Source organism: Mesoplodon bidens (assembly GCF_964165515.1).
Source record: "Mesoplodon bidens genome assembly, chromosome: 10".
Lineage (NCBI taxonomy): Eukaryota > Metazoa > Chordata > Mammalia > Artiodactyla > Ziphiidae > Mesoplodon > Mesoplodon bidens.
In genome coordinates, this window is record NC_138172.1 from 45550263 (window position 1) to 45563678 (window position 13416).

At 40.6% G+C, this 13416-nt stretch overlaps 1 protein-coding gene across 1 annotated transcript in view; it reads right to left on the minus strand.

Moving 5' to 3' along the window:
• ULK4 (unc-51 like kinase 4) overlaps positions 1–13416 on the minus strand; it is a 550770-nt gene that overhangs the window by 331199 nt on the left and 206155 nt on the right. Inside the window, exons 26-27 of the mRNA XM_081246952.1 lie at positions 4390–4441; positions 4145–4289 (exon numbers count right to left, since the gene is read on the minus strand). Coding sequence (XP_081103078.1) covers positions 4145–4289; positions 4390–4441 — 197 coding nt within the window. The remainder of the gene's footprint in view (positions 1–4144; positions 4290–4389; positions 4442–13416) is intronic.

Genomic DNA, 13416 nt, shown 5'->3' on the forward strand with positions numbered 1-13416 from the left:
TTTGAGTCAGTAGACTGAGTAAAGCAGATTGCCCTCCCTACTGTGGGTGGGCCTCATCTAATCCACTGAAGACCAAAATAGAACAAAAAGACTGAGTAAGAAGGAACTCCTCCTGCCCCACTTCCTTGAGCTGGGACATGGGTCTTTTGCTGCCTTTGGTCTTGAATGGAAACATCAACTCTTCTTGGGTCTCCAGCCTGTCAGCTTTCAGACTGGTACTGGTAAGTATACCCTCAGCTCTCCTGGTTCTCAGGCCTTCAGACTCAAACTGGAACTATACCATTGGCTCTCCTGGGTCCCAGCCTGCACACTGAAGATCTTAAGACTTCTTGGCCTCCATAATCATGTGAGCCAATTCCTTATAATAAATCTCAGTCTCTCTCTCTCTCTCTCTCTCTCTCTCTCTATATATATATATATATATATACACACACACATATATATATATCTCGTATTCTGTTTCTCTGAGAACCATAACTAATACTTATTTTAATATGATATTTATTCTTACAACTTTTCATTCATATCTCACCACAGTTCTGAAAAGCACCTGGAACAGAGGTGTTACATGGTATTTAACGAGATTAAATTATTGTGCTCCCTGAAAATTTTGTAACAGCCATTAAAAAAGACATCCACTCTTTCGCTAGAATCATCAACCAGGAGCCACTTAACCACCAAGTAGAAAAAGCCTCTGAGAACAAAGCCACATAGATGTAGGCAGAGAAGAGATGGTAAGAAAGAGACATACACACAGTACTGTAGACATAATTCAAACCCCTGAATCCAGCTATATTTGACACCAGCACAAGTCTCTGACTTCTTAGTTATGTGAGCAAATAATTACTTTGCAAGTTAGTCTGAGTTAAGTATTACTGTTTGCAAATAAAATTGTCTTAACTGGGGCCTCCCTGGTGGCACAGTGGTTGAGAATCCACCTGCCAATGCAGGGGACACGGATTCGAGCTCTGGTCCAGGAAGATCCCACATGCCGCAGAGCAACTAAGCCTGTGTGCCACAACTACTGAGTTTGCACTCTAGAGCCCATGAGCCACAACTACTGAGCCTGCGTGCTGCAACTACTGAAGCCCGTGCACCTAGAGCCCGTGCTCCACAAGAAGAGAAGCCACCGCAATGAGAAGCCTGCGCACTGCAACAAAGAGAAGCCCCCGCTCGCTGCAACTAGAGAAAGCCACGTGCAGCAACGAAGACCCGACTCAGCCAAAAATTAAAAAATAAAATAAATAAATTTATTTTAAAAAAAGAAATTGTCTTAACTAATACAACACTTTCAGGTGAAAAAATTGAAAAGATTGTCACCTTGGCTTTACCCAAAGTATTTTTTAAGGTCAAAGAAGGATTAAAACTTTAACAAAATTAAAAGGATTGACATTAATATGTCTATTTGCACATTGAAGCAGGTTTTATATAGCTCCTATAAACTCTAGAAACTTCATTATTCTTAAGCCATTATATGCACATACTCATTGAAGAACATGAATTTTCCATTATGAGCATTTCTAAACTTATTAATTACCAAGAGCTATCTTCAAAGACCGAATTCCTTGTCAAGGTTTCTAGTTTTCCAGTATCAAAGTTAAATGAATTCATCATTGGTATTTCATTTTTTTAAATTTTTTACATAATATTTATTGAGCCCTTACTATATATGCCAGGTGGGCACAATCATCAGCATCTATTTAATGGCCACTTCTATGACGTATGTAGTATTACTATTATTGTACCATTACAATCTTCATTTTAAAGTTTAATAGGAGGGATTACAATGTTCCTAATAATAATAGTAGTGGTGCTACATATTTGTCAAGAACGTACTATGGGGATTTCCCTGGTGGTCTAGTGGTGAAGAATCTGCCTTACAATGCAGGGCATGTGGGTTTGATCCCTGGTCAGGGAACTAAGATCCCACGTGCTGCGGAGCAACTAAGCCTGCATGCCACAACTACTGAGCTTGCGCTCCTCAACTAGAGAGCCCATGCGCCCTGGAGCCCACACGCCACAACTAGAGAAGAGAAAAAACAACCCGCACACCACAACTATAGAGAAGCCCGCACACCACAACGAAAGATTCCCGCACGCCTCAACAAAGATCTCGCATGCTGCAACTAAGACCCAACACACCCAAAAATAAATAAAATAAACAATAAAAAAAAGAACGTACTATGTCTCACACACTGTACTAAGTGCTTTACAAGAAATATCCCATTTAATCCTCATTTTTTAATCTTCTAAATTAGGTACTATTATCCTCATTTTATAGATGAGGAAACTGAGGCTTAAAGAATTAAATGCAGAGCCAAACCTACACTTCACATCAGAATCAGTACACAAGGTTTGAAAACATTCCACACCACATCCCAATAAATCCCATAACATTATCCAAAGTGCATTTCAAATTGCTTAATCAAAACCTGAGCTCATCTACATTACATTTGTTCTTGAGTTGCCATGTGGTTTACATTTGTGTTTTCCTCTTTAATTCCTCATCTCTGGAAAAGGTAAATATGCCCATTAAAGGAAATACATATTATTTCTGATAGCTCAAATGAATAAAATAGGAGCACTAAAATTACAGATTCAATACTTTTTATACTACAGACTGTTCCAAAAGTGGGCAGACTTTAGAAACGATGAGATTTTATTTCAAATGTGCATCGGTGTTAACAAACTATTGTTAAACTGAGAAGTCTTATTGGAAGAAATCCTGTCCCTTGGGGGACATCTCAGGTCCTGAAAAATGCTTCAGTACAAGTCGTCAGGTAGCAGATAAGATGGCACTGATAGCATTAATTAATCCCATGACACAAGATTGGAATCTTATATTTACCCACATTAAGTACAAACCACACATGCACACACGCATATATAACAAATGCAACCAAAAATATATTCATTGATAGTTTATCACTGAGAAAGCTCCACATGACAAAGTTTAATTTTTTTTCATATAGATAATCATTTTCTTACTTTGAGTATCAAAAGTACTCTTACTGTATGTATTACCAGGAGTCTCCCTGAAGGCAACTGCAGAAGCACAGGAAGCAAAAAGAACCAAGGGGCTAGCCTGTAAATCAAGCTGTCACAGGTCAAGCTCCCATCAGTCAAGACAGGCTCCCTCAGCTGGGAGAACAGTTGTCACACACTGGCTATACACTTCATAAAATATACCTTCCTAAGCCAACAAGGAGTGGTTGAGCTCTTTGGAATATAATTAGATCTGGTTTTTATATTGTGAAAAAAAAAAAGGTTTTTTAATAAGAACAGATCTTGAGAAGTTTAACAAATATCGGGGAGCATCTGGTGGAGCTGCCATCCTTGAAAACTTGCTGAACTGACTCAGACTGCAGGCCAGGCCCTGAGGAAGCAGGATCAGGCATGCGCTTTAATGCCTGACACGCTTTCCAACATTTGTTTAATTTTATAAGAAATTTATTTAATAGTGATATGTGGCATGCACTTTTTTTAAACTTCAATTTTTTTCTTTGATAAAATTTACAGTGTTGTCTGAATTAAAAGGTGCCATTTTAGAGCTTAACATATTTGCATTGGGTGCTCTTAGCAGTCATCCTATTGTGTGTTTGCTATGTGAGCAATGGAGTAAAAGGAAAAAAATAATCCCCTTCTGTTCGTGAATACTCATTAACTGTTCTGCCACCATCCCTCCCCCGCAAAAAAATATTCTGTTTTTAACTAAACTTAATTTCCATTCCAAGAGTTTGGAGGGGAGGGAAGGAAGATTTCTTTCCATCTCTATTATTTCTGAGTAGGTCCAGGAAAAGTCCCAATTTTATGTTCAGGAGTCTTGTCATGTTCACCTCGAATAATAAACCTTATCCCTCTGGCCACAAACATTTTTAAATCTGCAAAACTCCAGTCATGTCCCCTGTAGAAAACAGATAAAGTTCTAAATGGATGTTTTTGAAGTTGGACTGAGATTCTCCTGCGTCCTATGCAGCATAGTAGTTACTGCCTCTCTTTCTAGACCTCTTTTACAGTGAGTGTATAAGCCCCTGGACAAAAATATAAGGTCCCTGCGACCCCGAGCCCATCACTGGACCTCGTTTGCCAGCAGCATCCTGGGCACCCTACACTTCTCTGCCTGAGTGCAGTGCATGGGACTTACTTGGGAAGTAAGACATCTCTAATGAGAGCCAGAAGATTGCTGTCGGAATCGACATTTGCCTCCTCCTTGCCATCACCAACCTCCTGGTTCACGAGCAGAGATGTGGTTTCTGAGAGCAGCCGCAAGCTGAAGAGTCTCCACTCCACTTGAAAGAAAAAAAAAATGCCAAGAACGTGACCACATGGAGATAGAATGAAAACAGAATGTGTAACCGATGGAATTCTCACTGATGTGGTCACACTTACCATTCCCGCTTTGAACCAAGGAGACCAAGGGTGGCAGGATATAATCAACCACCTAAAAGGAAAGACGTAAAAGACTTGGTTCAAATCCCTGCAAACAAAAAACTGATATTGTTACCGAACTCAAGTCCGCGTGCCTGACACACAGTGAGGCCAAACAATACTGAAACGTTGGAGTTTGTAGCGGACAAAGGTTTATTGCAGGGCCCTGCAAGGAGACGGGTGGCTCGTGCCTTAAAAACCCTGAACTTCCTGAAAGCTTTGAGCAAAGCCCTTTTACAGGAAAGGTGAGGGAGGGGCAGGGTTAGGTGTTGGAAGCTTCTTGGTGTCAGATCCTTTGTTCCTGAGGTCAGGTCATGGTCAGGTCATGATGTTCCTATAAACATCCACCAAACAAATGTTAGTCTCTGTTATGACAAGAAGGGGCAAGGTCCCAAGGCTCAACTTTCACCCTCCGAGGTCCAGGCCTCATTAAGAGGAGGGGTCCCTGCGCGGGCCGGTCACCCTGCCCGGGAGCGCTGGTCCAGCACCCAGCCCGGGTCCTCCCGCCAGTGCCCAGCCTGGCTGAGGAGGCAGATCTCAGCTGGTGGCGCCCTCAGGGCCAGGTCCCCAGACCCCGCCCTGCCGTCATCCCTGAGGGAGCCAGGCACCCAGGACCCAGCCAGCCTTCAGGCTGCCCAAATCAGGGGCCGGGTCCCACGCACTGAGACCCACGGAGACCACCGCCACCGCCATTAGGTCGTGGAGGCAGGAATGGGGGAGAGGTTCGCTGCTGCCTCAAGGCCGAGCCTGGACCATGGGTGGCCTGGCGAGGGCTCTGGAGCCCTGCAGGACACAGCCCGCAGCCTGCCCCCAAGGCCCCGAGCTCACCCACCAGCCCAAGGCCAGAGGGCCTGGAGGGCCCCAAGGAGAAGGCCAACCACGATCCGTCTCTCACCGCACTCTCTGCTATGCGCGGACCACTGTGAGGCTGACTGTTGGGGGAGCAGGACATCTAACCGCCCCACTAAGGGTCACAAGCTGTCACTCGCGCCCGCCCCACCCCTATTACAATATCAACCACTACCCATGCCTTTTCCACTGACAGAATCATTAGTCAAAGGAGTGAAAAAAAAGCAAAAGCTAAATTTACCCAGGATTTAAACTCTGCATGACATTTAATAAACCACCAAGCTCATTTAAATCTGAAAAAGTCCTCAGGTCAAAATGACATTATGGTCATCAAGACAGTAGTTTATCAAAACCTTCAGAGTTTATGAAAGGATCTTTAGTATATAATACAAACTCTGTTTGGCAGGGGTTGACATTGAACCGTCAAATAAAGATATGTAAGCTGGTGATAATTAGTCAAGTTTAAACTAAACAACAATTAAAATGTTGGAGGAAAAGGAGATACATAATCCTCATGTTTTTGCAAATACATCAAAGCGCTATGACAAGTCAATCTTGGTGATTTTTAGAAATAGATTCCAAAGATCTAAACCCATTACACAAACCACCTCTATGATTTTCTAGTTATATCAGACAGAGCACAATCGAATATGGTTTGCAACCTACTCCAAAATAACAAATTTACCCCCCAAATGAAAATGGATGATGAAGAAAGGACAAATCATTTCCACAGTGTAATCCTGAAAACTACTATCTCATTTGGTGAACTCTTTTGGTGACAATAAACAAAATTCCTGTTGTTTATAGCTGAACTGATTCCTGATCCTAAGATGTGTATTTGCTCTCCTCACCACACTGACAAAAGGGCAGGAAAAGCAGCCCACGGCCCAACACCACCCTCTTTCTGTTCAAACCAATGAAAAGATACCCTACACAGGTAAGGATCTCCACACATGGGTAGTGGTCCGTCAGTGTTACCCTGTTCTAGCTCCACTCCACAAAATAAGTTTATACGTAACATTATATCTAGATATTTGTACCACAGCCCTAAGGACTAGGGATGTTTTTTTTACCCTCTTCCATTAAGTGACATCACATTACTCAAAGCATAGACATCAAGCTTCACTAAGGAATTTTTAGAACTCTAAAACTCCCAGGTACATCAAAAGCAAAAACTATGCAAAGAAGAGAAATATATCCCACTATCAAGCCCTATCAACACGTTCAACATCTATCTTGAAGGTTTAAGAGAGCATATTAAGAGAGGAGTGGGACTGAAATTATCTACATGTCCAACTCAATAAGTTTGAAAACCAACAATTAGGCATGGTCCAAAAAGCAAGGCTGTCAGAAGATGAAGAGACAAAAATCAATAGTTTTCCAATATGCCTACAACAACCAATCAAATAACATAATTAGAAAAAGATACCGTTTACAACAGTAATAAAATTCTAAGGTATCTACGACATCATGACTTTCATAGAAATATATATATATATATATATAAAATATGTACAAGTATGACAGCCATCGATGGACTTCTGAAAAAAAGCTTGAAAGCTGTCACAACCATGCTCACAACAAGAAAAAAGACAAACTGAAAATCAGCAACTCTTCTCGGACATACCAGAGACTTCAAGTCACAGGGCAAACCAGCTGTCCCCCAGAAGTGAAAAGAGAGGCAAAGACAGAGAATCATAGCTTAACAGGAGCAGAAACCACCAGTGGAGCCAGCAGCTGGAGCAAAAACGTAAAGGGTAACTGACTAATTGCTGGTGTCTGAGCAGAAGAGAGAAAACCTCCTTCAGGCCCTGCGTGCACCTGCACCTGCCAACGGGGAGGGGGGGTGAGGTGAGAAGCACTTGTGAAGTTCACAGCCCAGGTGCACATGCTCAGAAAAGGAATGAGACCAAATCAGAGGGGCTATGGAACCCTCCTCCCCCCACCTCACCACAACATCAATAGGGCTCCTGTGTAATAACACAGGATTACAACAGAGAGCTGCTTTATTATAAAGACACAGGCTTTATTTCAGAAGGAGCTATTAGGGAAACCCAAGACAACAGGAGAGACAAAATAAGGACATTATGGGGAATTTTAGCCTCTGAAACCTACAGCTACAGCAAACAGTAAACACAGCCTGGCTCTTAGCCAGATAAACATAAAACTTCACACTAACAGCTCATTGATCTCAGTTCATTTTACCTGATACATCATGCTGGAGTGAAATATTTGAAGTGCTGAGAGGGAAAAAAACACCACCCTAGAATTCTGAGTGAAATTATCCCTCAAGAGTAAAAGGAAAAATAAAGACTTTCTCACACACACAATAACTGAAGAAATGTTTTGCCAGTAGACTTGCCTTGCAAGAAATGTTAAGTTTCTCAGAAAGAAGGAAAATGACATAGGTCAAACACTCAGATCTATATGTTAGAGAAAAAATAAATGAAGGTAAAATATAGTAATTGATGAGAAGCCTCAGAGAGGTCAACTCTGTGCAAATTAATCTGTAATTCCAATAAAAATAAATATTCCATCGAGGTTTGCATGAACTCCTCATACTGATTCTATAATGTATTTGGAAAGGAGAGGGTCAGGAATAACGGAAAATTTTCCAAAAAGCATGACGCATATTTGGTTCACCTTCTCAAGTTTCCAAGCTTACTGTGATGGAAATAAACATGATGGCACAAGCAAAGGGGTAGACAAAGAGATTCATGGAACAGAACAGAGAGCCTAGAAACAGATACATATGGGAACGCAGTAAGTAGCAGATAGAGTACTACCAACAGTGGAAAAACATATAGACTATTCACTGAAGGGATAGGTACAATTTAGTTGTCTATTTGCTAAAAAAAATATCATAATGCTAAAAAAAAAAAAATTACTGGAGGCTTAAAGATCTAACGGTTAAAACAAAAGCTCTTAAAGGAAAACATGAGAGAATGGCCTTTGTGTTATTAGAGTAGGAAAAGCCTTTTTAAATGATACCTAAAAAGTACAAACTAAAAGAAAATACTAACAGAGACTTCCCTGGTGGCGCAGTGGTTGGGAATCCGCCTGCCCATGCAGGAGACACGGGTTCGAGCTCTGGTCCGAAAAGATCCCACATGCCACTGAGCAACTAAGCCCGTGCGCCACAACTACTGAGCCTGCGCTCTGGAACCCACGAGCCGCAACTAATGAAGCCTGCTCGCCTAGAGCCCGTGCTCCGCAACAAGAGAAGCCACCGCAATGAGAAGCCCACGCGCCGCAGTGAAGAGTAGCCCCCGCTCGCCACAACGAGAGAAAGCCCGCGTGCAGTAACGAAGACCCAATGCAGCCAAAATTAAATAAATTTATTTTTTTAATACTAATAAATTTGACATTCAAATGAAAAATACTCGTAGAAGATGAGTCCTCATAAACAAAATGAGAAGAAAAGCCATTGGCTAGGAGAAAGTTCTGCAATCCCTATACCCGACAATGGATGAATATGCAGAATACATGAACAGGAGGCCCCCCGAAGGAGAATACCTAAATAGCCAGTAACCATATCAAAACTACTCAACTCCACTAATAATCAGAGAAATGAAAGGCAGAACAAAACAGACACCAATTTACACAAATCCAGTTAGAAAATCACATAATACCAAGACTGGGGGAAATGGGTACTCACATACCACAAAAAAAATCAGTATTTAACTTGGAAGAACAATTTCACAATACCAACCAAAGCTGAAGATGAACACAGCATACAACTCAGCAATTCAGCTTCTACGTGACATATTTAAAAACACTCATTGCAGATCTGACTTCAGGAGTAAAAAGACAGTGAATAAATCATTATATTTATATTTCATTATATAATGAAAACATCAACTTGCAAAATGATACAGGCATCATGACACTATGCATCCTGTAACAATACCTATAATCTTAAAATACATAGTAAATGTAAATTTCTGTATTATAAATATATTTCGTAAGTCTTAAAAGAAGAAATCTATTTAATTATAATATTATTTAATTTTTAAATTAACACAGTTTTCCTCTGAATAACTCAAGGCAATTATAATAGTATCCCAAGATGATACAAATTTAATCCTTCCAACTGAGAACGATCCTTGAGAAGAAGTAACAGGAGGGTGGTAATGGAAAAATAAAATGCTTTTTATAATACGTAAATGAAGACTACAAGAAAGTTTAGAACATTATTTGACTATTCACCTTTAATTCATATTTTTGGTGAGCAATGACAGTTGACTACTTTATCAAACGAAAGCTACCCATTAAGACATGAAGTGAAAAATGAAATTACACTGAAAATATCTGCATGCTTAGCAAGTCAAACCAGGCAAAGGATATAAAAACTGAAGAACAATTTCATTAGTTTTATTTATACTCTATTCAATAACTACACAGACTGAAATAATAAATGGTGTTCAGGAAAAGATTGTTGTTTTTAAAATCCTAACAAGAAAAAGGAGACCACATATCTTTTGGTAAAATGTTCACTTAAAGTTAAATATACAGTGATTCCAGCAAAAAAGACAACATGAAAATAAAACATTTAAAATGTTAGTTACTTCGGAGATGAGAGCAAAGAAGCATCTTTAGTTCCTGGAGTAGCCGGTTTAAGGCAGAAAATGTAAAGAAAATGTAACAAAGGAAGTTAAAGAAAATAAACCATTTCAATAAATTCCCATACAAATCAGAAGGGTATCTGCTATCAACAAAATGCGGGGGAAAAAAGTCTGTATAACTGAAACATCCCAACATTTACAAACATTAATTGTGTGTGTATATAATACATATACATACACACAAAAACATAAATGATTTAGATGATCTCACAATATGTAGGTAAGGGAATTTTATCACCACCACTCTCAGAACTTAATAGCTACTAAGGGCCAGAAGGGAAATGAGCCCATTTACAAATATGTATACACATATGTATAAAGTAACTAACATTATATAAATTGGGATGTGGAGATAAAAGCCAGCGTTTCCTGTAAGAGGTTGGGATGTATTTTATTGTTGTTGCTGCCATTGCCTTTAAACTAAATAGCTGCCAGAAGTTAGGTTTAAAGGCCTAGAGATCCATGTGATGACTTAGGCTTTCTTTCTTTTTTTTTTTTTTTTTTTGAGATATTTAGAGTAATTTACTCTGAATTTAATTTGAAAACATTCAGATGAGAATGAAAACAATCATCTAGACATACAATTTGCAAGATTCCAGTCAGAGATGAGAAAGGAATTCTAAATTGAGAGACTGTCTCAAGATGACAAATGAAGCAAAGTTCTAGCCTCAGCCTCCGGCCCCAAATCTCTGGAGGTCACACGTACTCGCTCACAGAAGGGGACTGCTGCAAAATAAAAGAGCAGCTCCAAGGGTGCTCGAAGTGATCTGGGGGCACAGGGGAGAACAAACACAGGAAAAGGCTCTTGGAACCACAGTAATGATGGTTACTTGGGCCCAGGAGCAGGGCAATTTTTTTTTTTAAATATTCTGACAACTATATTTCAGTACAAATGGTTTCCTATATAACCTTGTGCATTTTATTTAATTTGCTTTATGCATTTAAAAACACCGTTCTTGGGCTTCCCTGGTGGCGCAGTGGTTGAGAGTCCACCTGCTGATGCAGGGGACACGGGTTCATGCCCCAGGCCGGGAAGATCCCACATGCCGCGGAGCGGCTGGGCCTGTGAGCCATGGCCGCTGAGCCTGCAAGTCCAGAGCCTGTGCTCCGCAACGGGAGAGGCCACAACAGTGAGAGGCCCGCGTACCGCAAAAAAAAAAAAAAAAAAAAAAAAAAGGCATACAGGGATTTCCCTGGTGACTCAGTGGTTAAGAATCTGCCTGCCAATGCAGGGGACATGGGTTCAATCCGTGGTCTGGGAAGATCCCACATGCTGTGGAGCAGCTAAGCCCGTGCACCAGAACTACTGAAGCCGGTGCGCCTAGAGCCTGTGCTCCACAACAAAGAGTAGCCCCCGCTCGCCACAACTAGAGAAAGCCCGCAGACAGCAATGAAGACCTAATGCAGCCATAAACAAACAAACAAACAAACAAACAAATAAAAAACACCATTCTTAGAAGGAGTCCGCAAACCTCGGCAGACTGCCCAAGGATTCCAGCATACAAAACACAGGAACAAATGAGTCCAATGCCAAGAACACCACTTGGCTGGGCTCAGTGGACTCTTGAACCCTTCCAAGGGTGGGCCACCTGTACAATATTTCTAGCTAATCCACACCTCTTGCAAAAAGGACTAATTCCACCAAAGGAAAAAATCTTTCTAACAAAAGTATCAAGATAAAGACACCTCACAAGTGTGAACTTCTGATCAGAGTCTTTCAAATGCTAACTAACCACCCCTGGAGGATGTATTCCTGAAAGTGTACTTCACATATAAACTGACCTCTCCTAGGACAGAGATTAAAACTAACTCATGCAGGCAGACTCACAGACACAGAAAACAAACGTAAGGTTACCAAAGGGGAAAGGGTGGGGAGGGATAAATTAGGAGTCTGGGATTAGCAGATACAAACTCCTATATATAAAACAGATAAACAACAAGGACCTACTATATAGCACAGGGAACTATATTCAATATCTTGTAATAAACTATAAAAGGATCTGAAAAAGTATATATGTGTATGTGTGTATATATATATATATATATATCTGAATCACTTTGCCGTACACTAACACAAAATTGTAAATCAACTATACTTCAGTTAAAAAAAAAAAACTAACTCATGCATATAATTTCACACCTCTTGTGAAAGGTTAAGTACTTTCAAGTAAATTACGCTAGGTTTCTCAAAATAATACTCGGAGAAACCATAAAATGACTTATGAAATCATTTCACACTCCTCTCCCTTTGTATACATGATTTTTTTCTGCCTATAACACCCACTCCTCCCACAGGAGCCCATCAGGAGTTGATTCCTATGTGCCTTCAAAATTTAGCTCAAGAATTGCCTCCTCTAAAAAATCATCTCCAGACCCTGTTAGACTGAGTAGGGCTCTCGGCACGCCCCATGCGTACCACCAACAGAGTCCAATCAACTACGGCGGTCCAATCTTTGCTTTCCATATGGGTCCCTTCCTCTCAACCAACACTGAACGGATTCAGAGCAGGGCCTGATTCTAGCACCCTAGTGTATTCTCAGTGCTTCATTTAAACAGGTGTTTTGCAAAAGGCACTTATTATGACTATATGAGTAAACAAAATACTTAAGTGTTTTCTGTGTCCATTTTTATATCACTGCTATACCTCTATTCATACTAATTTATCCTATTAATATGAATAGGATGTAAAAAAAAAAAACTTGGAAACGTAAAAGGTACTTGTCCTATAGAATGCTAATTTCTCAAAAAAAAAAACCTCATTTGATTTTGTATCCTAGTTGTCAGCTGCCATCACCCCAAACTTTCAGCTTTAAAAGGAAAACCCTTAGCCCTGCACGCTATAAGAAATCTAGTGTCCTCTCCAAGATTTATAGGAATGTGCAAGGGCTTATTTACTTTCCATGGTTCACTGCCAATGCTTGAGTTTTTACCTCACTGACTCTAGTATTTTATCTGCTTTTCACCTTCTCCTAATGTTTGCTTCCAAGAGTCTGAATATACAAATGAACAGTGGTCAGACTATTTATGACAAAAGGACTCCAGCCACAACCTCTGCAGGAAACAGCATGGAAGCCACATTGTAACAGCTACAGCCATAAGCTCAGAATGGTTAGAACTTGGACGATAACTGCCAGCCTCACTCTTTTTTGTACTGTGTCCCCTTTGACTCAAGACCAACCAGAGAAACATAAATATGCCCTCCTATCCAAACCACATAGGATGCTCTGTTTCTCATTAGCTTGACTCCAGTCCCCCCATGGCAATCAGAGCACACCTTAAGCCCTCCCTCATTAGCATATATTAAATGACACGCCCACATGTGCCATGACAGTTCCGAGGCCACCCATAAAAATCCCAAAAGTGGGGCTGTGGCCCAATTCCTGGAAATCCCTGCCCCTTCCCCAAAATAGCTGGAATAATCCTCCTACTTATTAACCTATGAAATTACTGTGCCCATAAAAACTAACCACCCTGTATTTTGGGGCTGCTCTCGCCTTTTGAGACAGACTGCTTT